Raw genomic sequence first — 26364 nt, 5'->3', positions numbered from 1 at the left:
CAAAGGGGGGTCAGCCTGACTTGGAAATTACGCTATCAGGGGTTGAGGGTCTCCTGGTAAGGATACTTCCTTAGTCGGCAGCGTCAGAAGGGGACGTAGTGGATGTAGCTTCAGGGGCCTGAAGCATAGGCAGAGTCCCGTGAGTATGGGGTTCGTTGATCTAGTGGTCCACTTAAGGGATGTATTGGAGGCCCTGGAGAGCCAGGCTTGGGGTCTGGCAGGTTTCCCAGGGGAGACACCATCATTATCAGCTTAAACGCCAGGGGTTATTGCAGCTCCTTGCGTGTCCACGGCTTGGGTTGGGCGCTAGTCTGTGCCAGTTCTGGCCCAGCAGGTTCAATTGGGGATTTTGGGGCTGCAACTGTCTCAGAGGGCGATACTTCCTGGCCCTATGGTGGGTTTAGCGAAGGCTGCAGAGGTCTCTGACATCTGCTTTAAGGATGCGTATACATGCATCACCAGTCCGTTGGGGTTGCATATACCAATAGAGTTTAAGGAAAAGATCTGGGGTGGGAAGTACATTGAGATATTGCCCTTGCTGTCAGGCTAGAGGGAGGCGCTAGCAAGGTCTAGGAAAAAAAGGCGAGAACAGACATTTTCTAACTGGCTTTAGATGTTCTCATCGCCATATTAGCACATTTGATTGGTGAGAAATTCCCCCCAACTATGCTCGGACCTTTTCAAGTACCAGGACATTGTAGAATTTGCGCAGAGGAATTATAGAGGGATGGCTTGGAGGCTCTCTGGTGTGTAATTTCAGCAGAAGTTAACAGTCCGTAAGCACTTATCTTGGGATATGTATTTGTGGATCGAGTTGACGAGCACTCTGAAGTTGTCTCCTTTGCATGGGGTGGCTGGCAGTGGGTTTCCACCAGGCTTTTGGCTGCTAGTAAGGGCCAGTGCAGGTCAGTGGACGCAGATTCCAGCACGAGTGCTCGTCGTGCAGGGTGACTCACTCTGCTGCCAAATCCTTCCTCGCCAGCAGGGAGGGGGCAAGCCTTTTCAACAATCCTCTGCAAAAGGCAGTTACGCCAGTGAACATAGCAAAGATGGCACGCTGGCAGGATCTTTACCCATATAAAATGACAGACATCCTGTTATGAGATGGGTTTCAGAAGGGTTTCTGGATTCCGTTTGCAAAGAATGCAAGTTATTTGGAGGCTAGGAATTTTAAGTCAGTCAGGGTGCACGGGCACATTGTTAGGGAGAAGATCTTTAAGGAGGACACGTTGCGTATGATGACGGGGTCGTTCTCATCTCCTCTGTTACCTGACCTTAGAGTATCACCTTTGGGCCTTGTTCCAAAGAAAAGAAAAAACGGCTTTTTGGTTTATCCTGCACCTGTCTTCTGAGTTATCGTTGGTTAAGGATGGCTTTGATAAACCGCTTTGCTCAGTGAGTTACGCTTCCTTTAACCAGGCTACAGCATTGCTGGGACGCTTTTGCCAATAGGCACGGCTAGCAAAGAATAGCATACAGTCTGCATTTCGGTTATTGCCAGTGCATACCCATTGTATTCCTCTGCTGGGGTGTAGGTTAGATTGTTACTTTTTTGATATTTACCTTCCCATGGGTTGCGTACTATAGTGTTTTTATTTTGAAATATTCAGCACATTTTTTGGAGTGGATGATGCGGATGAGAGTGCAAGCTGTCGGCGTGATTCATTACCTAAACGACTTCCTGTTTATGGGCACGTTCTGAGCTGTGAATGCTTGGGGGAGTTTTCGGCAATGGCGCTGGAATTTGGGGTCCTGCTTGTGGTCGAGAAGACGAAGAGCCATACAACGGTCCTCTGTTTCCTGGGTGTTGAGGTTGCTTCTGTGAGCATGGGTTAGAAGCTGCCTGAGGACAAACATTGGTCCCTTGTCAGATCCCTGGAAGTTTTCTTGTCACTTAAGGCTTCACTCTGGCAGTTTAAATCTTTGTTGGGTCACCTGGTTTTCGCGACCCAGAACTATGTACATCTGTAGGGTCTTCTCAAAACGTCTAGTGGCTACTATAGCAGAAATGGAGCGTCCAAATAACAGCTGGCATTCGAAAAAACAGGGAAACCCCACATTATGGCTATAGTTTTGGTGGGATTACAATGGAAGGATCCTCTGGAGAGGTCATCCGACAACCAATAAAGAGCTCCAGCTTTATACGAATTTGGCCGGGGTGGTAGGGTTTGGGGCCTACTTCGAAGAGGCCTGGTACGCCAAGCGTTACCTGGATGTGTGGCTTAACTCTCCCTTAATTAGAAATTGGACTTTTCTGGAGCTTTTTCCCCTAGTCGCTTTAACATTATGGGGCAATCTGCTCTCCAATAGGGAGGTAGTTTTCTGGACTGACAACATGGGGGCGGTTGAGGCTTTGAATGGTTTTGGCAGGCGGTCCCCTCCAGTTTAGCATTTTTGCTATATTTTGTTTTTTCATTCTTAAAATGTTACATTTCATTCAGGGCGAGGCATGTTCTGTAGGTAGCTAACGGTGTTGCTCATTCTTTGTCTCGTATGCAGTAGATGGAGTTCAGGAAGAGGGCCCTCAATGCAGATCGAGATGGTCAGAGCTGCCCTCTGGAATTATAGGACCTCGTGGCAGTCCAGTGGTGGACTTAGTTCGGGCGTCTGTCGCACTAGGTACGTGTACGTGGGAAGCTTATGCGGCTGACTGGTGTGAGTATGATAATATGGCGGGGGAATTGGGGCTTGAAGTCTCTGATATCTGGGCCCTGCTAACTTATGTTCTATTGCTTAAAAATTTGGGCTGGGGGGCAGCTCAGTTGAAAGGAAGCTGGCCGGTGTTTCGTTTTTTTATGAAGCTGCTAGGCTTAAGAGGTTTTCGACTCTAGCTGATGGTACAAAGCCAGTTACAGTGCAGTTCGAGGTGAGGCTATTTTAATGTGGCCTTTGTACTTTTTTGGGGCTTTGCACATAAGCCAAGCTGGTCTACGAAACTAAGAAAGCGGGTGGTGGTTTGACTTTTGAGGATCCAATCACATTAGCCTCAGTGCACAGGTGAAAAATCGATCAGCTGAGCAGTGGTTCATGGCCTCCCTCCTCTGGCCCTTTAGTGGTGCATGTCGGGGACGAGGCTGTATCAAGGTTGCAGTATCAGCATGTTTTCCAGCTTTTTTTTGGTTAGTTTAAGTTTTGATAGTGCTCAGTTTGGTACCCGCTCCTTCCACATAGGAACTGCAATGGAAGCTGCACCCTGGTCAAGTTTATGTCGACAGGATTCGCCTGATTGTGAGCTGGAAGTCGAACCATTATCTCAGTTATGTTTGACCTTTGTTAGTTTAGGTAGTTGCCTTGCTTTATTTTATTTCCTGATTTATTTTAGGTATTGCTGCCCCAGATGTTTGGATTATCAGTGACTTCTATGTCCATTGGGCGGAAGTTCTTCCTTGCGGAAGTAATTTGGGGTTACACAGGGACCAAGCAGCATTTTTTTGGTGGGGTAAGAGAGGTTTACGGTGAGATCAGTTATTGCCAGAGCTTTTTGTCCTTGTAAGGGAGAGGTGATCTTCGGTTTTATTTCACGTCAGGGGTAATGACATGGTTTCAGTTAAATCATTGGAGCTAATCCAAGCGGGATTTAGCTCAGATTCAGGTTAGGTTTGACTATTTGCAAGTGATTTGGACAAACATTGTGCATAGGGAAATTTGAAGGGGTGCCCTGCTGACTATGGCAGTCAAGAGGCATAGAAAGAAGATTAATAAGGCTGTTGGGAAGATTGTTTTGCAGTCAAAGGGGTAGGGTGATTTGCCACCCTAATTTTGACTCTATTAATGATGGGTTGTTTCAGCCTGACGGGGTGCATTTATCCGATATCGCCCTTGATTTATTTAAGCTGACCATCCAGTATGTGTTGGAGAAGGTCCTGGCATGTCTGGTGGTCCTGGTCTAATTTAAGGTCATTAAATAGTCCCGATGGGGGGTGGGGGTGTAAGTGCTAGGTAACTTTACCAGATAGGGGTCTATGATAAAATAAACAACACAGATGATAACTTCTCAACCTATATTCTTCATAGGTGGGTGCACTAGGGGAAAAATATATTGGAGAACCAAAAAAATAAATACATTCTCAACCACCAGGATGGAGGAGAGACAAGGAATCTCCCAAAACACCGACGTAAAAGGAAGGAGTATTGTGTCTAGATGTAAACACAAAATTGGTGTGGAGTAAATAACCAAATGAGAGAATGAGTTTTTTATATGAATAAACTCCAATTGAAAAAGTAGTGGTGACTAGAAGTTAAAAATGCAATTTTATTTCCAACACAATAAGAGGGGAATAGTGTTCTGCTATATTACAGTGAGTTAAAAGATGTTCATTGCGACAGGCAGTCAGCAATGGAAGGTAACTGATTGGACACTTTAGAACCTATATGTCTGGAGTTCTAAAAAGTCATAAACAGTCACACAAAATCTGTGGTCAATTAATTAAAGTGCGGACTGCAATATTCAGCAACAGATTGTTACTAAGTAGTCTGCTTGCTGCAGAACAAAAACAAATCGTAACAGACTGGAAGGGTCTCGATGAAACCAAAAGTTGCTGTGAACCTCCTAGCTGTTTAGAGGAAAGAATCTCTAACAGGCTAGTTGATGAAATACCTCCTGAGTACACCGTGAAGTAGATAGGCTAAGTGTCTTTGTAGGTGTTGCTCTAAGCCCTATTATAGCTCCTTACAATAGAGAGAAATAGGAGGTGGGGAGGTAGGGGTAGCCCTATAAAGAATTGCTTTGCTAATGCTGACTCAGAAGGAGACAGTGCTACATAGCGCGGGTACTGGTGGCTTCTCCATCGTCGCTGAGCAGACCACTAAAACCAATTGGTCGGCTCAATATATGCCGGTGCAGGTACTCGTGTGCTGCAAGAGGAGAGGGAGTCCCCACTCGGCCAGTCACTGGAGTAAGTGTCGTTGACAGCCATCAGTCTCGATGTACGTTTCACGTCTAAACGCTTTGACAAGGGTATGCAACCTCCTCTTCGTTAATTTTATATTCTGACAGAGGGGTGGAGTTTGTTTATAACCCCTTCAGCGCTGGAGAACCTGTATGCTTGGGAAATGGAAAAGAATAGCTGCTTCCTGACACATTCTGGGATAAAGTGTTATCAGTACATACAGCTATTAATTAAAGTTAATAACGTGGTTGTTTCTTAGGTATGTACACGGGTATCAAACAAGAGTGCTAGTAATAGTGTGAATGTGATGAAAAACACACAAATAGACAAAAATATTGCCAGATGTTGATAATTGTTGACGAAATAAATAAAATTGAGACCAAGTGAAGGGGGATTTTTACATTTTATCTAAGTCTCCCTTTCAAGGTCCGGTGGTCAGAGGGTCAATCCCATACAATTTAAAGCCTTGTGTGATCCATTTGTATATGCCATTCATATGTCTGGCTAGAGAGGTCTCAAGCTGGTTTCTTACAGACCCCACATGCTTCAGAACCCTTGGCAGTTGATAAAAAAAGCATATCTCACACTGCTTGGTGTTATTCCTGTTCGAGAATTATTTGAAGGGTAACATGTAACATAAGGGGACAGGCTTTACATTTGCCACATTGAATTATCCCTGTGATTTTATAGGGAGCCATGTCGTTATTGGAGAAGTGAAGTGACTATGAACAAGACCGTGTTTCAGATTACGGACTCTACTGCTGACCATAGTGGGGTAGTCTCAAGACCTGTCTGAGATCTTCATTATCCAGCAGGGGATGTGAATATTTCTGGAGGATGGAGTTTGTGTTTCTATTTGTTATTGTACATGCCCACAAATCTGCTGAACTTACTGCACCGACACACTTTATTCAAGCAAATACCCAGTATGTACCTGGCAGATACCTGGAATGCGCCGCTCCTCACCTCTGACAAGCCCCGTTGCGTTTGCCTTCCCAGCCTGGGTTCATGCCTGGCTGACGGGCGGCTGATCTGTTAAATGATAATGATTAGGATTTAATAGGCTGCAATGCTTCGCGTGTCTACCAGATGGCATAAATTCATGAATTGTAATGCAGTATATATATATATACTGTGCAGTATTGCAGCCAGCGGGAATAAAATGCTTCAATCCCTGCCTGGAAAATACCTCAATGCACTCGGGCAGAAAACAGTCACAAACCTCAATACACCCGGGTATACCCGAATTCGTGGGACTAGCCGAGCTCGAATAAAGTGTGTCGCCAGTGTAGGTTTGCTGTGTAGAGATGCTTTCGAGCTTTCGAGTCAAGAAGCTAATTGTGCTTGTTAGATTTTTCTTGTTTATACACCTTCTTTAGGTATATTAGGCTGTAACCTCTTTCCATAAACCCCATTTTGGAAGCTTGTTTCTCGAATTCCTGGTCGGTGGAGCAGTTTCTGCATATCCGCAGGAACTGGTCCACTGATATATTTTTTAGTACGTGGGGTGGATACGTGGGGTGGATGGTGTGTATCGGCTCTTAAGAGACTGTTTGTTGCAGTACTCTTGTGCAAAGCTATTAGCATCTTGCTGTCTGTAGATGGTCAGATCAAGGAAATTGTGTGAATCCGTTTGCATCTCACTGGTCAGCATCAGGTTACGATAATTAGTATTGAAGAGAGCAATGAACTTCTGTAGAATATTTATTCCCCCCCCCCCCACACGGGATCAAAATATCGTTAATGTAACGACTCCAAAGGTTAACGTATTGAGTGTGCTCTCCCATTGTTCCATTGAAAATCATATATTTATTTCCCACCAGCCAGGGTTGATGTTGACATAAGTAGGGACACAGGTAGTACCGACAGCTGTACCTTGGATCTGGTGGTAAATGCGGTTGTGGAATGGGAAATCGTTTTGTTATAATAAAAAGTCCAACAGCTTAAACACTAACTTATGTGTATTATAGTTTCTACCCTTTGTCTGTATAAAGTGAGATACTGCCCCCATGTCTGCAGACTGTGGAATCCTTGTGTAGAGCCTCCACGTCATTGCCTACTAGAAAAGTTTGACTATCCAAGTAGGCTCAATCTAGTCTCCTGAGTGCATCCTTAGTGTCACAAGGTCATTGTGACCACGAGACTCTCAGAATCTTGGTAACGTAGATGCTAGGGTTTCCCGTCAAGTTTCCCAGTCCAGAGACTATTGATCATCCTGGAAGGGGAATTTTATGCTTATGCATCTTGGAGAGGTTGTAAAAAGTCGATATACGTGGAGTTCTAACTAAGTAAATCACATTCTTGTTTTGTTAAAACCCTGTGTTCTAGACGTTACTTAAGTATAGCTATAAGATCCTTCCTAAAACTTAAGGTGGGATTGGCTTCCAGATCCTGATAACAGTGTGTATTTTAGAACAATCTCAAATGTTCTTTGACATCATCACATTTAAGAATAGCATTATTTCCCCCTTTGTCTGATTTGATGACTATGGTGGGGTAATCTTGTAGTTCTTTAATGGCTTGTTCTGCATAGGTTAGGATTGTTAAAGTAAGCCGTCGTGAAACTTTCTCTAGTTCCTTAGTGACAAGATTCAGAAACACTTCTATGTTTGCACTGAGGTCAAAAGAAAGTGTGAAAGTGGACTGGAATGTAAGATCCGGGAATGGTGCTTCTCTCGAGTAAGGAAGTAGTGTCTTGTAACAATATATAGTCATTAACGTCCACTATGTCAAGTGATATTTTTCTTAACTCCATTCTTTTCAATTACTCAATTTTTTATATAGAATTTATGCTAAAGTAATTTTTGTGTTAAAAGATTTTTTTTAACCCATTCGAAACACTTGAACTCTGCAGTGGGTGAGAAAGAGAGACCTTTTTGTAGCACACTAATTTTGATTTAGTTTAGTATTAGATCAGAGAGTTTGATTGTTTGTGTCATCTATGGGGTTAAGGGAACTTGTTATCTCCGTTTCGGTCATTTATCCTCCTGACTGTTATATCTCCATACTTCCCTATCTCTCAACACTTCCCTTCTTTCTTCTCCTCGTCATCCTCTTTCGTATGATGGGGGGCTGTATTTGGGTTGTGCTAAATAAAAGTAGCTCTGTCATTTTGTGTGCTACATCTGTCTCACCTCACCCTCACTGCCTGAATTCCCCCATTCAGTGGAAGAGTAATTTTGTTTCTGGGTACATCTTTTCTTAGAGATATTAAATCTAAAGATTCTTCCTTCTTGGAAGTTTTTAGAACAGAGGTGTCAAACTCACTTCATATGATGGGCTCGATCAGATGCCATTGTACTTTATTTGGGCCATATGTACTATACATTTTCAAAATACACCGCTTCTCCCCCCACAAGCCCCCCTTCTCTCCAGCTTCTCCCCCACATGCCCCCTCATCACCAGCTTCTCTCCTCCGTGCTCCCTTACCAGCCTCTTCCACACATGCCCCCCTTCTCTACAGCTTTTCACAAACCATGCTCCTCTACTCCACACCAATTTCTCACCCACATGCCCCCCTCCTCACCAGCTTCCCTCCCACATGCTCCCCTCCTCAAAAGCTTTCCCCCCACCCTGCCCTCTCTCCCTTATTCTCTCCGTACCCTCTCTTTCTTTATCCCCACCTCCCCTCTTTCTCACTGATCCTTACTACGCCTTCACTCCTGCCCCCTCCCTCTCTCCCGTCCCCTCTCTCACTCCCGCCCCCTCTCTCACTCCACCCCCTCTCTCACTCCACCCCCTCTCTCACTCCCGCCCCCGCTCTCACTCTCCCGCCCCCGCTCTCACTCTCCCGCCCCCGCTCTCACTCTCCCGCCCCCGCTCTCACTCTCCCGCCCCCTCTCTCACTCTCCCGCCCCCTCTCTCACTCTCCCGCCCCCTCTCACTCCCACTCCTCCCTCTTTCTCTGTTCCCACTCCCATCTCTAGCTGCTCCCCCTTCTCCCTGTCCCCCCTCCCAGTCCCTCTCTCTCTGTCTCCTCTCTCTGTCCCTCCCCTCTGTCTCCCCATTCTCCCTTTCTCTCTGCACTCCCCCCGCTCTCTCCGCACTCTCTCACTCCCCCCTCTTTCTTTCTCCCCCTCTTTCTTTCTCCCCCCTCACTCTCTCCCCCTCTTTCTTTCTTCCCCTCTCTCTCTCCCCCTTCCCTCCTCTCTCCCCCTCCCCCTCTGTCTCCTCCCCTCTCACTCCCTCCTCCACTCTCTCCCCTCCCTTCCCCTCTATCCCCCCTTCCTTCCCCTCTCTCCCCCCTTCCTTTCCCTCTCTCCCCCCTTCCTTTCCCTCTCTCCCCCTTTCCCCTGTCTTCCCCTTTCCCTCTCACCCTTTTCCTCTCGCCCCTTCCCTTATAATAATCAGTAAGATGTATTACATTTTGTCTCAGTGCATCACTTTTTAAAATCTTTTGTTGGCATTTATATTAAATGTTGGCAATTTTTACACATGCCATAAACAGGTAGAAAATGCATCAAAATAAACCTACTTTACATTGATATGCCACCCCATATATCACCTGTGTGAATATGCTTAGCCAATGAGAAGATAACACGTGTCTGTATCTGTCCAAATGTGCACATCTGCTGATAAGGGTGTATGTATGTATATATTTTATTTTTTGTGATACCATCACGGTCCTGTAGGTGCTGGAATAGGGCAGCTATGGGACGTTCCAACGCACAGAGTGTTAATCTCCCTACAGAAGCCAGCAGCAGCTGCTGGCTAATTGAGCAGGCTGTACTCCTGATTGCTCATGGAGTTTTAAAAGTCGGGAAGTGACTATACACAATGAGAGACTGACTGCTGTTCCCAGAGAAGGGCGAAAGATATGTGTTATCCCCAGCTATGTGAAGCTGGCACAGTCCCCAAGGCTCGCTGGACAGTGGTTGCGGAGCCTGCTGGGACTGCCTGGGTTGTTAATCCCAGGAAGAAGGAAGAATGCGATACCATGCTGAAGCAGGGTTGTTCTGTCCTTAACATTGGACTTACAGAAGAGAGATTCTCTGAGCTCTCCTTGGAAGGAAGGACGTGAAACCGCGCTGAAGCGGTGACGTCTGCTCCAAACCCTGGAGTAACAGATAAGCAAAACACTGTATTGCTGTGTTCAGAGACTGTATATGCTCAGCTATAATAGTACCTGTTTGGGGTTGTAACCAGCTTAGCTGTCCATCCAGGTAGTAAGGGTTGAAGCTAAATGTGTAGTTAGTCTCCAAAGAGGAGTAGGAGTTTATTTTATGATTTTGTTTTGACTTAAAGGTATGGTGGGCCTGTTAGTGTATTATTTGTCCTTGTAAATAAATTCCATATAGAGAAATGCTACGTTTCCGGTCTTAAATCTGGAACATATGATCCTACGCTGTAACGGAGACATCACAATATGTACATACACAATGGGTATTCTATATTGTACATTAGAGCATTTTACAAAGTCGATATAAACAGGCACTAACCGTTTGTGAGGAATTTATTGTAGGATCAATGTTAATCGTTGATCCTACAGTAAATTCGTCACAAGCAACGAGTGACAGTATATGTACAGAGAAAAAGTTTGTGAACTCCTTAGGATTTTCACATATTTCAAACCTAAAATCTTATTAGATCTTAATTGAAGTCCTAATAATAGATAAAGATAACCTGATCAAACAAAGGACACAAAAATATGATGACACTTTTCCAACATTTATTTATCCACAAATGATTCAACATTCAATATCCATGTATGAAAAAGTATGTGAACCTTTAGATCCAGTACCTGGTGGCACTCTCTTGAGCCGCAATGACTTCAAATAAGCATTTCCTGTAACTGCTGGTCAATTTGTAACATCGGTTTTGAGGAATTTTAGCCCATTCCTCCTTACAGAACTGCTTCAACTCTGTGACATTTGAGGGCTTTCTTGCATGGACAGCCAGCTTCAGGTCCTTCCACAACATTTCAATGGGGTTTAGGTCTGCACTTTCTTTTGTAGGTCTACTTGTATGTTTAGGATCATTGTCTTGCTGCATGATCCACTTTCAGTTCAGTTTTAGCTCACAGACGGATGGCCTGACATTCTCCTCTTCTGATACAATGCAGAATTCATGGTTGTATCAGTGATGAAAAGATGAGGCTCAAAGCAGCACCAAATCTTCAGACTCCCAGCGATTAGGGTGAGGTTATTCTGTTTGAACGCAGTGTTTGGTTTTCTCTTAACATAACGTTTCTCATTGAGACCAATATGTTCTACCTTTGACTCGTCTGTCCAGATAAAATTGTTCCAGAAATCGTGTGGATCATCTATGTGCTCTTTGGCAAACTTCAGACGTGCAGCAGTTTTCTTTATAGAGAGCAGTGGTTTCCTCCTGGCTATCCTTCCATGAACACCATTCTTGTTCAGTCTTTTTTCTGATAGTTTAGTCACAAACACTCACATTAGTCAAGGCGAGAGTAGCCTGCAGATCCTTGGATGTTGCACTGGGGTTCTTTGTGATGTCCTGAATGATTTGCCGGTTTGTTCTTGGAGAGATTTTGGTAGGATGACCGCTCCTAGGTAGAGTGACTGTGGTCTTGTACTTTCTCCATTTGACAGTAGATTGGTGGAGCCCCAAATCCTTATAAATGGTTTTGTAACCCTTTTCTAGACTTGTGAGCATCAAGAACTGCTTTTCTGAGGCCCTCAGAGATTTAATTTGATCGTGGCATAACGTGTTTTCACACACCTTTTTGGTGTAGACCAAACTCGCAAACTTTCTGATCTTTATATAGAGTGGGGCCTCCCAAACTCACACCTCAAGATCTGCTTAATTATTTAATTATTTAAAATCCTTTAATTTAGCTGATAAAACCAGAGTTTCACTTAATTTTGTGCATACCCTGCCTCTTAATTAATCATGGCTTTTGTAATTCATACCTCATTTTGTTTCAAAAGACATGGAATTGGTTAATATAAACCCTATTGGATATTTAAGAAAATTTGTTTTCATTCAAGAAGGTTATCATGGAAAAACTATGGAATTTCTGGAATTATCATTGGGGTTCACAAACTTTTTCTCGCTACTGTATATAAATACCCACACACTCACTACCGTCTGTGTAAAATTTATGTTTAAAAGAGTCTGGGTGTTTGACATCTACATACTTTTTTGTATTCACAATTCTTTTAATATATTTGATGCAGAAAAAGCATGGAAATAAAAAAAATAGTGGAAACTTTTTAGTGCTGGTTCCTTCAATTCAGTTTTCCTGTTTTCAGACTTTATTTCATTTTTAATTGGGTAGCAGTGGGGTAAAGGTTAAAAAGGATGCTGAAAAGCAGTTCTGTTAGCGAACAAACTGAAAAAATAATACCCAATGATGGACTCAGTATTCCAACTTTTTTGTAAATATATCATCTAATTCTCTTTATTTAGTTACTTGGCTTAATGAAGCAGTCCTAAGTTTCCTGTACAATGTGTGTGCATGTTTATTTATTTATAAAAAGGTTTTACCAGGAAGTAATACATTGAGAGTTACCTCTCGTTTTCAAATATGTCCTGGGCACAGAGTTATGAAAATACATGGTTACATTAAAAGAAAAAAAAATATCTATATATATACTTAGTTAAGTTATGGTGGGTAAAAAAGTGACAAAAGTCCTCCACAGCAAAGCATATAGCAAATGGAATTATTACTGTATGTTCATTTGCATGTCTTAGACAGGTCGGCAACCCCGCCTTTCACCATTATCACACAGCACTTCCACTGCAGGAAGGGATTCTGGGAAATAACATGCAAATGAGCACACAGTGCCACCTTTTGCTTCAAAACCATTCAACATGGTTCCCTTATAGGCTTAAGTTTGCTGCATGGTCACAGCTTTGAGCACAGCCAGGGTTAAGATATATATTAAGATATATATATATATATATATATATATATATATATATATATATATATATATATATATATATATATATATATATATATATAACAAGAAAAAAAGAAGCAAAGCTGCGCCTCTGCTGATGGTAGGTTAATAAACAATTGAACTAGCTGGATAAGTCAACAATGTATAGGGGGTTATGCTAATTATATAAGATAACTAACATAAAAAATGAAATATAAAGATAAAAATAAAAATGTAAATATTAGTAAAATATAAAAATTATGAATGGAACCCCAAACCTAGCAATAAACCTGTAAACCATACAAATGATAAACATTCAATTCTACATATATATGTGTCCAAAAATGGGGAAAAGAGTGTAAAAACCAGTCCTCAGAATAGTCCAATAGATGGTAAGTTCTGGTGTAGAGGGTCTCCGGCTGCTCTCAAAGTGGACAAACCAAATCCACAGGGAATCTAGAAGAAAAAGGGGAAGAGAGAGCGCACGCCCATAGCGTAAAATAGTACAATTTAATGAGGGGGAGGGGAAAAGGGGGGATAAGAATTGCACTTACAAAGGTACAATATAAACAAGCATATTGTGATATATAATCACCACCATCCGGTCATAACTGCAGTGTCTTTGTCTTGGCAGTCCCAGGATGATGTCCCGATCAGAGTCCAGGGTAAATGATCTCTTCCCTGCCTGTATAGGAGTCCTCTAAAGCAGCTCCGAGTTTGGAAGCCTCTGCAGCATCCGCGCGGGTGAATCAGTCCCAGCGCGTGGTGATGACGTCAATGTCCCTGCGTCTGCCGTGATGACGGGAGTTGAGTGACGAAACGCGTCAGGGAGCGTCTTCACGGCAGACGCAGGGACATTGACGTCATCACCACGCGCTGGGACTGATTCACCCGCGCGGATGCTGCAGAGGCTTCCAAACTCGGAGCTGCTTTAGAGGACTCCTATACAGGCAGAGAAGAGATCATTTACCCTGGACTCTGATCGGGACATCATCCTGGGACTGCCAAGACAAAGACACTGCAGTTATGACCGGATGGTGGTGATTATATATCACAATATGCTTGTTTATATTGTACCTTTGTAAGTGCAATTCTTATCCCCCCTTTCCCCCTCCCCCTCATTAAATTGTACTATTTTACGCTATGGGCGTGCGCTCTCTCTTCCCCTTTTTCATATATATATATATATATATATATATATATATATATATATATATATTTTTAGAAAAAAGAAAAGAGAAGCGTGTGCCACATAGCATAAATCTGTGCAAACATTTATTCGCAAAAATAGAAAATGTAAAATAGCACATTTACAAGTGTAGCTAGGTTATTATGCATTTAAAGTTAATCTACAGTGGTGTGAAAAAGAAAGTTCACCCTCTTTGAATTTTCACACATGGCTTCTCCATTTTGGCTTTATTTTTGTTAAATACATCATGACACGGTGTAATATGTCATGTGTTGTTGTTGTTCATCTGAGGTTGTATTTACCTAATTTTAAGACCTGCTAAGGATCGGAGGATTATTATTATGTCCTGATATGTAAAACCATAGAATTCAAAGAGGGTGTACTTTCTTTTTCACACCACTGTATCTCAAAGGAGATGATACTCATCTTGAACTTCTCATATGCTACAACAAAGGATCATCACTTTGATTTCCAGGGGCCATGATGAAACAATGTAGCGCATGTATTGGAGCCTCCAAAAGAACAGAGTTGCAATGGAATGGATCGCAACAACCCAATTTCTGAATATTTCACTCTAACCATAACAAGATAGCGCGTCCCGATACACAAGCCGCTCGTGACAATGTGATGACGTAATACGTCACAGCATCCGGGTCCCTACTCGTTTCTTCATTCAACGTGACATCGTCAGGGAATAAAGTGTCGGGTGGCCGTGCACCTTAAAAAGCCTATGCAAGCTCATGGAGTCAGCTGTAGGTTATAATCAATATCGAGCATCCCATACCTAGCAATACATAATGAATATACCTCATACAATAGAGAGTCAATTAAACAAACATCTAAGTCTAACAATAAATGATATAAATACACATATGAATATAACAGATCTTATAAATTCATCATACTAACAACAGAAACCAATGAATAAAATGTATCGTGTATACAGATTGCAATAGTATAAATGTGTAAGATGTATGTGTCCTAACTATAACACAGAACTATATGAGTAGGAATTAAAGGGGAGGAGGGAAGAAGAGAGGGGGGTACAGGATGGGTGTGCGGAGGGGAGGGAAAAGGTGGGAGGTGGAAAGGAGAGTAGGAAAGAGGGGAAAATACAAATGGAGGGGAAAGGAGTGGACATAGGAGGAAAAGGTAAGGGGGAGGATGAGGGAGAGATATATCTCAACATATTAAAAATGGAAACAAATGTATCCATCCAACAATATTGTTAATAGAACCAGAGGGTAGAGACAAACAAGCCTCAAATACAATACCTTCAGGAGAAGAATTAGCAGATGTATAATTTCATACTAATGTGCTGGTTTCAATACATTCATTGAAACTAGCGGGGGCCAGTGTGCCCATCATACAGTATAGATCTTATTACTGTGGATGTGGTTCATCCCCTGAGAAGCTGTGGAGCCATTACTGCACTGTATATATATATATATATATATATATATATATATATATATATATATATTTTTTTTTTTATTACAGACATTTATGTGGACATTTTAATTTTATTTTTATTCATTTGTCATATTTTTTATTAGATTTCTTAGCATGTGTCCAGCTCGTATTACACAAGCAAATCCTCAAGCCAATGCATGTTGCTTGTGTGACAGGGGGTGACACTGGGTGACCAGGGGAGCGAGAGGTCTGAAAAGAGAGGGGGGGAAGGGGGGGTGAGCCTCCCCCGCCCTGCTGACCCTATCGTCCTTCAGACTATGGTCTGGTTGATCGTGGTTTCTCATTTCGGGTTCCCTTGGGTGTCAGTGAACCTCCCAGGGTTCCCATATTTTGTAGTGACTTACAGTCTTACGTTTGAGAAACGCTGTTAGTCGCTCCATAAGCATTACATCGTCTATTCTTCTCTTAACCGCCTGAATGGAAGGGGGGGAGATCTTTTTCCAGGAGAATGCCACAGCACACCTAGCCGCAGTCAATTTCCTCTCTTGGCCTGCCCAGAAGGAAGGTCAGGGGATCTGGGGCTATTGTGAGGCTAGTTACCTCTTGGATTAAAGTTTGGATTGAAAGCCAAAAGTTTTGGATTTTTGGGCATGACCACCAAATGTGGGCCATATCTCCTCTCTGTCCACAGCCTCTCCAACATAGATCTGAGGCCAGGGGGTAGATTTGCTTCAATCTGACGGGTAAGATACCAGTGGAACAAGATTTTATAGATATTCTCTTTTGTCGTGGTACAAATGGAAGTTCCTGAAGCTGCGTCCCATATATCCTCCCAGTCTTCTCTATGTCTATATTTAATTCCGCCGTCCACTTGGACATGTAGTCGTGAGTGGAGGGGCCTGCTGTTATCTCCATGCCAGCGTATATGTTAGAGATCAAGGCTGTTTGATGTGTGCCAGTTCGGCAAAGCCTTTCAAAGTTGGTGAGGGGAGGAAACTCAAATTTTGGGGACAATTTTTGGAGAAAGTGTCTAATTTGGAGATACTTAAATGGGCTCAGTTCTGGGGCCTCGTGTTTTGTTCGTAATTCTTGAAAGTTCAGCAGCCTTCCATCGCTCAACAGGTCGGCGACCACCCTAATCCCCTTGAGACGGAAATAATCTAATTGTTTTGGTTCACATCCTGGGGGGAAGTGGGGATTGTTGTAGATCGGAGTAAGCAGCGAGCCTGGAGCAGTTAATTTAAACTTTGTTCTGCATTTCCGCCAAACTTCCCAGGTGTGTCTGATGGCACCAAGGTCGAAACTGCGGGGTGGTCTATCCCCCTTGTCTATGCACCAAAGGTGGGCCTGCAGGGAAGGCGTTTTTACGTAGTGGGATTCAATGTCTAGCCAACAATAGAGACCCGGGTCTGCGTTCCACACTACGGTTTGCCTCAAATGGGCCGCTAAATAATACTTTGTGATATCTGGGACACCCAGGCCCCCTCTTCCTCTTGATGCCAGGAGGACCGACCTGGCAACCCTGGGTCTTTTGCCCTTCCAAATGAAGTTAAACATTTTATTTTGGATGTTTTTAAGTTCAGAACCGGGAACATGGATCGGGAGTGTCTGGAAGTAGTATAGCAATCTGGGGAGTATATTCATTTTTACCGAGATCATCCTTCCGATCCATGAGATCTGGTAGCCTTCCCATTTGTCCAGATCTTTTTGATTTTCCCGAACAAAGCCGGGTAGTTGCATTTGTACAATGATTGGTAGTTGCCTGATACATTCACTCCCAGGTATTTAATGTTTGAGGAACTCCATCTATAATTAAAGTTCAGTTTCAGTAGGTTAACTTCCGGCTCGGGTACATTTAAGTGTAGGGCTTCTGATTTGTCATTATTAATTTTGTAGTTTGAAATTTTGCCAAACTCCACCAATTCTTTATGATGGTTGGGAAGGGATGTTTGGGGGTGAGTTAGAGACAATATTATGTCGTCGGCGAAGAGCGAGATTTTGTAATTTGTGTCGCCAATTGGTACACCCTGGATGTTTACGCTCTTTCGTATTTTGGCCGCCAGTGGTTCGATCGTCAGGGCGAAGAGGAGAGGGGACAAAGGACAACACTGCCTTGTACCATTTGTTATTGAAAATCTTTGCGCTGTGCCTCCCGGGAGTTTAATTGCTGCTGATGGGTTTTGGTACAGAGCACGGACCCCCTCTAGGAATGAATCCCTGAAGCCGAATTTTTGCAAGGTTTTGTCTAGGAATAGCCAATTGATTCTGTCAAACGCCTTCTCTGCATCTAAGCTCAGGAGAACTGCCTTGGTATTTGTAAGGTTGATGTGGTCTCTTATGTTTATAATTTTGCGGGTGTTGTCCGAAGCCTGACGGCCCGAGACAAATCCCACTTGGTCGTTATGGATAAGTCTAGGGTTTAATCTGTTAGCTAGTATTTTGCTGTATAGCTTTAGGTCATTGTTCAACAGCGATATGGGGCGGTAGCTCCCACACTGCATTGGGTCTCTGCCCTCTTTGTGGATTATTGCTAAGTTAGCCAATGACATTGAGGCTGGTATGGGGTCACCTTCCATAAAGGAGTTGAACAAGTCTAGCAAGTGAGGTGATAGGGACGGGAGAAACCTCTTGTAGTAGGCGTTTGTGAATCCATCAGGGCCAGGGGCTTTGGATAGTTTTAGTGCTTTTACCGCGTCTGTCAATTCCTCTTTTGTGATCTTCCCGTTAAGTGTCTCATTCTCCTTCTCTGTTAAGGATGGAAGATTACAACTATCTAGATAGTTTGAGACTGCTGTAAGCCTTGATGCTCTGTTATTTTCCTCCTGAGTTCTGAGGTTGTATAATTTAGTATAAAATTTGGTGAATTCCTCCGCAATGTGTCTGTCATTATATAATATGTCACCTGACCTGTTCTTGATCACAGTTATTTGGGACCTCTTTTGTACCCCTCTTAATTTGCTGGCCAATAGTCTGTCAGCTTTATTGCCCTTATCATAGTATCTCTGGTTAGTCCATCGAAGGGCTTTTTTGACATCCTCGAGCTGGATCTTTTTCAACTCGTTTCTAGCGGCAGTTAGGGCTTTGTATATTTTCCCTGAGGGGTTGGATTTGTGTTGTTGTTCTAGTTTGATTATTTTCTCTGTCAAGTCTTTGAGTAATTTTGCCTTAACTTTTTTCCTATGGGATGCTATGGAGATAAGAGTACCACTGATGGTTGCCTTATAGGCTTCCCATAGTACCGCTGAGGATGAGACTGAACCTGATTCAATAATGAATCGTTTAGTTTCCAGTTAAATTCGCTCAACTTTGTAAATGGAACTGAGAGAGTTAATGAAATAGGTGCATGATCCGACCATGTGATCGGGCCTAAATCAGTTTTTTGGGAGGCCTCCAAGACATTCTTGGTTGTAAAAAGGTAGTCAATGCGAGAATAGGTCTGGTGGGGTGCGGAGTAAAAGGTATAGTCCCTTTGGCCCTGATGTTGGGATCTCCAAACGTCCACTAGGGAGAATTATTTGATAATTGCTCTGAATGCCGTTCCCGTCTTTAGGGAGAGTACCGTGTGTGGGCGGTTTGAGGGGAGTGTCCTATCCTCCAGCGGGTTTAAGGCCATGTTTAGGTCGCCCCCCACTATCAGTGAGGATAGGTAGGGTCAATTGTACTTAAGATTGTTTTCAGGAACTCTGGTTGGTTCTCGTTTGGTGCATAGAGGTTGATCAGGGCGATCGCCGTGCCTGCCAGTGAGCCATATACCACAAGAAATCTACCCCCTGGGTCTGAAACTTTTTTGACAAAATTGAATGGAGTTCCCTGGCGGACTAGGATGGCTACCCCTCCTTTCTTGCTACTGAACGAGGAGTAATAGCCCATCGGGAATGTATTATTAAATACTTTAGGTTGCTCGTGGTCTGTGAAGTGCGTCTCCTGGAGAAAGATGATATCTCCTTGGGATCTTTTCATCTCGTGGAGAGCTAGTTTTCTCTTTCTGTGACTGCAGTCCTTTAACGTTAATAAAGATAAATTTGATTGGGGCCTGATTAGCCATTTTTGTTATCTCCGAAGGGGACTTTGCGGATCTCCCCTTTCCCAACCGAGGGACCTTGATTGACTACTGTGTCTGTGGGGTTGGGGTTTACGTCTGGCGGAAGAGGGTGACCTATTATCTGGGCCTGGATCAGCAGGTTGGGTGGGGGAGGGCAGGGCAGGTGGGGGAGGGCAGGGCAGGTGGGAAGGGTAGAAGACTGCTGGGACAGCACCCGCAGGTAGAGAAAAAGAGGATGGGGGCCTGAGGGCGCCCCCAGTGGATTGTAGCCGGAATTGCGTACCGGCATTCGGACTTGGGGTCTTTGGGGGGTAAACCCGGGAGTATGGACCGGCTCGTCCAGGAGGGTGTGGACCCCCAGGTGGTTTCTTCGGAATCATTTTCCCTATGTGTATATGGCAACCAAAGAGGGGAAAAACAGGTGGTACAGGTAGATTTGTGCACAAACATACATTCAGGTAACGTAAACAGTGGTTTCCCAGCATGGGGGATCAGCTATATCAAGGAGTCCCTCTGAATAAACTTTTTCAGGGGCCATACATATAGCATTAACATCATATATAACCTTAACTCTAACAAACCTAGACAATAGTATACACACGGCTAGCTCATACAGTGCCTATGCTGTGATGCTGATTTGCTGTCAAAGGAAGGCTACCTGTGAGTCTCTTGGCCAACCTCATGACTATAGCTTCTGTCTGCACAGTATCGTTTCTGGTAGTGCCTTTATTGCGGGGTGGGACGGCCTTTATGTGTGAGCTTATACTTTTGAGCCTGGTGGTGGGGAGGTTGTGTAGATTTTGCGTACTCCTGGGTCTGAGGGTGCGTTGGGAGTGGAGGGGGGCGCAGCGGCAGCTTAACTTATGTTATTGCTAAGGTGTCTGTGTGGCTGCTGTTTTGTCCCGTTAACTGCTAGTGAGGCGGTGTGGCCCTAATATGTTTTATGGTCATGGGGGGCGGAGGGTGGGCTCAAGTGGGCGTGGGGTGTGTGTGGGGGAGTTGGGGATGTGGGGGGGGGGCAAGGGGCGGGACGGGGGAGTACGCGGGGAGAGGGGGGAAGTTCATGGGGTGGGGGGGGATGTGATTGTGTGGTGGGGCCACCAGGTAAGCGGTGGGGGGGGGGGGGCGCACAATAGGCTCCATGTCCGCTCGCCCCGCGGGACCCCCGGCCCGCCCCCTCTCCCCCACCCCCCACAAAAAGGCATCAACTGGCGTCTCCTTCTCGGCTCTGCTCCTAAATCCTCTCGTGTAGGTCTTCCGTTGCTTCGCAGGCGGGTCTCTGATGAGGCCCGGGTTCTGGGTGCGTCGTCTAGGTGCACTCAGCGGAGTGGTCCTCCGGCGGCGGGATCGGTGATGGCTTCGTCTCTCACGGCACATCAGGGGTGTGCTGTCTTTCGTGTGATCCCTCTCTGTGATGCAGGGGGGTCATCTGGGCTGCCTGGGATTTTATTGCGCCGTTCAGGTATACTCAACGGAGTGGTCAGCCGCTGGCAGGCGCATCGAAGTCTCCTCTTCAGTAGTCACTGCAGGCGGTGGTATCTGCTCAACGCTGGGACAGGTCTGCGGCAACGGCCAACTGGGAATACAAAGGTCAGTTTGGGTTTTACTTTACTTTCTTTTTGTCTGTGTCTGGGTCTGAGCAGCGGTTCTATGGGAGGAGCGATTGGGCCCGTCCCCCTCTTCTGCCTCTCGGCTCGGGCGCTCTCCTGACCCCAGGAGGACGAGGGGGTGAGGCCCAGTGCCCTTGCGAACGCCGCCATCTCCTCTGGGCGTCTCAGGGCTAGGAATTTCCCATTCTTGCTGTCCGTCAGTCTAAACGGGAATCCCCACCTGTAGCGGACGCCACTTTCCCGCAGGAGCAGAGTTAAGGGCTTGAGTTCCTTTCGCCTGTTAACGGTGGTTCTGGACAAGTCACTGTATACTTGTATTCTCTCCTCTTGTAATGTAATATCACCTTTTTCTCGGCAGGCTGTCAGGATTCTTTCTTTGGTGGTGTAACTGTGGAATTTAACAATCAAGTCCCTCTTCTATTCGGATCCTCCGACCTGGGGCCAAGGGCTCAGTGGGCCCGGTCTAGTTCCATGTCCCTGGCTTCCACATCGCTGCATAGGGAGGAGAAAAGTTCCAGGAGGTACGGCCGGATGAGGTCAGGGAGAACAGCCTTAGGGACATTGCGTATCCACAAATTCTGTCTCCTGTCCCTGTTCTCCTGATCCTCTATCGCGTCTTTGAGGCCAGTCACCTCCTCTCCCAATCGGAATACTTCACCTTCGGCCTCCATTAGTCTCTGGAGGGTCTCCCCCTGCTTTGTCTCGAGCTCGGTGGTTCTCTCAGTCAGGCCTGTAATCTCCCTCTTGAGCTCCGTGACGACTGCCTTGAGGTCCTGTTGTAGCGAGGAATAGAGTTTGTTGTGGAGGGATGTCATTAAATCCTCGTGGTATGCTTTTGTTATTGACTCTCCAGGGTCGTGGCGGTCACTTGCAGTGGTGGGGGAGCCGCGTGTGTCGGCGCCATCTTGGTTTTCAGGCGCCACGCCTGGGCTTCTCTGTGCCGGCGGAAAGTATTTAGTTACCGCCGGAGTTGTGGCTTTTCTCTGTCTCGACTGCATTGCCGCGGTGTTCCCCCTTCTGGGGATGTTTGCTTGGGTCCGTAAAAGTTAGGGGAAAGGTGATTAATTTCTAAGTTATGTGCAGGGGTCCACAGAGCTCTCCTAGAACGCAGCCATGTCGGATGACGTCACCGGAAGCCCCCCCCCCCCACTTTGTGTCTTTTAAGGATTCTACACCACTTGGGAGTTGTTTTTTGGCTCACCCTTTATTATTATCAGCCCCTTATCCTGTGCCTTTTGATTATTATTCTTGATTATTCTGAATATACACATTATATGGATCCTGCGCTAAAGCGTGTATACCACTAATTTTTTTTCTATGATAGTTAATGAATTCGGATCCTTATTGTGAACTAGCTTAAAGTGACGTGACACACTATGTGCATTATTGCCATTTATAACGTTACGCCTATGTTCAAGGAAACGTGTACTCATAGGGACCTATATATATATATATGAATCAAGGAAGCAGACACACTGATCATATTTAATATTGTTAAAGACACACTTGTTGCTATTTTTGAAGACATGATTGTTGCTATTTTTGGTAAGCCTGATTTTCTACATTATACCTAACAGTACTTAAGCAGTTGCACCCTCTGCAGTCCTCTAGATTATCCCATTTGTGTGCCCTGACCTTTTTGCATACAGAAAAACAAAAAGAACGATTCCTGCGCTCCTACCAATTGGGCTAAAATAAAATAATAATCTCATGAAAAAGGGTTATTTTTTTAAACCCTTTGGCCAAAGCATTTATAAACTTTGGCTTTGGACAAAGAGTTTAACAAAATAACCCTTTTTTCATGAGATTATTATTTTATTTAAATTGAACACATACAGGCATACCCCGCATTAACATACGCAATGGGACCGGAGCATGTATGTAAAGTGAAAATGTACTTAAAGTGAAGCACTACCTTTTTCCCACTTATCGATGCATATACTGTACTGCAATCATCATATACGTGCATAACTGATGTAAATAACACATGTGTAACAGGCTCTATAGTCTACCCGCTTGCGCACAGCTTCGGTACAGGCAGGGAGCCGGTATTGCTGTTCAGGACATGCTGAGAGGCGCATGCGTGAGCTGTCGTTTGCCTATTGAGAGATATGTACTTACTCGCGAGTGTACTTAAAGTGAGTGTCCTTAAACCGGGGTATGCCTGTACTGTAGTTCCGACGGTTATTCTAACACAAACCAGTGGCAGTCGCCAAAAAGATCTAGGTACATGCTGGGTACATGCCGGGTCAGGTTTAAGGCAAGTTTAAGGCATTTCTGCATTGACTAATGGCCCATCAGATTAACAGCGGGGGTCCCTGGCAGTCCCATTCAAACTGAATGGGACTGCCAGGGACCCCTGCTGTGTTAATCCGATGGGTCATTAGTCAATGCAGAAATGCCTTAAACTAGCCAGATTACACCCAGCATGTAACCGGGCTAGTTTAAGGCAAGCCTTAGAATACTCGTTGTCTCGTCTGCACCCCCAAAAAAACTTGCGATCCCATTGTGCGCACCCCTGAGGTTGAAAAGAGATATGTCCATCAAATTCAAACTATGCTAATTTAAGACCACAGATACTTATACTATATTTGTATTTACAGTATTTTGATCCAGAGGAAGGCAAACAAAAAAAAAAAGAAACCTGTGAAACTTTATCCAATGATGTTTCATAAGGGGGAAATGTAATTTGTTCCTGATTCCAACTAATGATATTCAGATTACTCCCTGGATCAACATCCTTTCAATGTTTACTTATTTGGTATATCCCTGTATTCTTTTCCTATCTAAAATGATGTCCAACCTTTTTTTTTATTATTATTTTTTAAGATATCTCTTGTATCTGCCATCACTGTCTCCATGGGTAATGAATTCCACATTTTAACTGCCCTTACGGTAAATAACCCTTTCCTTTGTCGCTGATGAAATCTCCTCTCTTTCAACCGTAACGGTTGATCCTGTGTCATTTGTACTGCCTTTGAAATGGATTGTTCTTTTGGAAGCTCCTTGTATTGTTACAAATTTATTTATTTATTTATTTATAAAATATTTTACCAGGAAGTAATACATTGGGAGTTACCTCTCGTTTTCAAGTATGCCCTGGGCACAGAGTTAAGACAAATAATACATGGTTACAAATACAGTTACATAAATGAACAGGGTATACATTATATACAAGACATTGCATGCACAGTTAAAGAAAATATATGTTATGGGCGAATAAAACAGTTACAGACCAGATTAAAATGTGTGACAGCCTTAGATTTGAAAGAACTTAAACTGGTGGTGAATGTAAGAGTCTCTGGTAGGTTGTTCCAGTTTTGGGGTGCACGGTAAGAGAAGGAGGAACGGCCGGATACTTTGTTGAGCCTTGGGACCATGAACAGTCTTTTGGAGTCTGATCTCAGGTGATAAGTGCTGCATGTTGTAGGGGTGAGGAGCTTGTTCAGGTAGCTGGGTAGCTTGCCCATAAAGAATTTAAAGGCAAGACAGGAAAGGTGAACTTTGCACCTAGACTCTAGTGATGACCAATCTAGTTCTTTGAGCATTTCGCAGTGATGTGTGTTGTAGTTGCATTGGAGAACAAAACGACAATATATATACATAAATATATTTATGTATCATCATATTCCCTCTTAGTCGCCTCTTTTCTAAATTATCTAGTCATTCCTAAATCAGATTTTCCATCCCTTTATTTATTTGGTGGCTCTTCTCTTCACATTCTCTAGTTCCATAATCTATTTTTTATGGAGTGGTGCCCAAAATTGTACTCCATATTTAATGTGTGGTCTTACTGATGCTTAACTCTTTATAGAGGTGAGGAGGAGCGCAGATGAGAAATCGTGATATATGCAAAAGAAATAAAACATATATAGTGCAGACTGTAATCACTGCTAATGTTCTTAATAATCTATAAGAATAGAACTCACAAAAATCGCAGTGTAATATCGCATGTCAGAGATCCTTCTCTCTCTGACTGGAGCCCTTTAGTCGAAATACCAGGGTAACCCTCAATAGGTAGGTATGATATGGAAATACAAATAAAAGAGACCACAATAGTGCATACTATTCGAACTGGATATAATGCAATGTCATCACAAGTATAATGAACTCACATTTTCCCATATAAAATCGGGTGGGGGAGAGAACCGCAGATATAACTGGAGGACAGGTGCAGGCAGCTTCACAGCGTCTCACTCGCTCCTTGCTGTGTACTTCCGCGTGCGTCACTGCCGTCGCGTCACTTCCTGCTACCGCGTCACAGCTGAGGGCGGAAGTTCCAACTGTGTCTGGTATCAGCTCCAAGCTTGCCAGTCCTTCTAATCTCAGGTTCTCTGCTGCAACTCTACGCGTTTCGCTAATTGCTTCATCAGGACAATTGCGTCACTGCCGTCGTGTCACTTCCTGCTACCGCGTCACAGCTGAGGGCGGAAGTTCCAACTGTGTCTGGTATCAGCTCCAAGCTTTCCAGTCCTTCTAATCTCAGGTTCTCTGCTGCAACTCTACGCGTTTCGCTAATTGCTTCGTCAGGACAATTGCGTCACTGCCGTCGCGTCACTTCCTGCTACCGCGTCACAGCTGAGGGCGGAAGTTCCAAATGTGTCTGGTATCAGCTCCAAGCTTGCCAGTCCTTCTAATCTCAGGTTCTCTGCTGCAACTCTACGCGTTTCGCTAATTGCTTCGTCAGGACAACTCCTGACGAAGCAATTAGCGAAACGCGTAGAGTTGCAGCAGAGAACCTGAGATTAGAAGGACTGGCAAGCTTGGAGCTGATACCAGACACAGTTGAACTTCCGCCCTCAGCTGTGACGCAGTAGCAGAAAGTGACGCACGCGGACGTACACAGCAAGGAGCGAGTGAGACGCTGTGAAGCTGCCTGCACCTGTCCTCCAGTTATATCTGCGGTTCTCTCCACCACCCGATTTTATTTGGGAAAATGTGAGTTCATTATACTTGTGATGACATTGCATTATATCCAGTTCGAATAGTATGCACTATTGTGTCACAAGCAGGACATCTGTTAAATCCAATGTTAGTGCTGACAGTTTAGTTATGAAGTCCGTAGTATCTTTAATATATGATGACATCTGTAGGACCATAGGCTGTAGGTGAAAATCAACAAACTGTGACAGTGGGTGGCATAGTGATGACCGCGCCGAGATTATTGGTCTACCCGGCGGTGCTATGAGAGATTTATGTACCTTAGGCAAGGTGTAGAGTACAGGCATAATCGGAAAGTCAGTGGTCAAGAATTTAGCCACATCCTCTGAGATCCAGCCATTATTTAGTCCCATTGTGATAATTGAATCCACCTCACGCTTATATACCGCTGTAGGATCTGCGGTTAGCTTTTTATAATGGTCCTGGTGGG

The 26364-nt window shown here is 44.2% G+C and overlaps 1 protein-coding gene across 26 annotated transcripts in view; it reads left to right on the top strand.

The window, feature by feature from the left end:
- PHF14 (PHD finger protein 14) overlaps positions 1-26364 on the top strand; it is a 416918-nt gene that overhangs the window by 134760 nt on the left and 255794 nt on the right. For 3 of the 26 annotated variants that reach the window (XR_012799270.1, XM_075587250.1, XM_075587248.1), the window contains exon 18: positions 2500-2619. The exons of 21 other annotated variants lie outside the window; for them this stretch is intronic. Coding sequence is in view for 3 of the 5 variants with exons in the window: in XM_075587250.1 (XP_075443365.1) it covers positions 2500-2619 (120 nt within the window). In the remaining 2 variants the exon portion in view is untranslated. Of the gene's footprint in view, positions 1-2499; positions 2620-26364 lie in introns of those variants that run through there. 2 more of the 26 variants (XR_012799272.1, XM_075587249.1) reach the window with 1 other exon arrangement.

The sequence above is a fragment of the Ascaphus truei genome, chromosome 2 (genome assembly GCF_040206685.1).
Source record: "Ascaphus truei isolate aAscTru1 chromosome 2, aAscTru1.hap1, whole genome shotgun sequence".
Classification (NCBI taxonomy): Eukaryota; Metazoa; Chordata; class Amphibia; order Anura; family Ascaphidae; genus Ascaphus; species Ascaphus truei.
The sequence above is the reverse complement of the archived record's forward strand: the minus strand, read 5'-3'. Positions and strand labels throughout refer to the sequence as shown.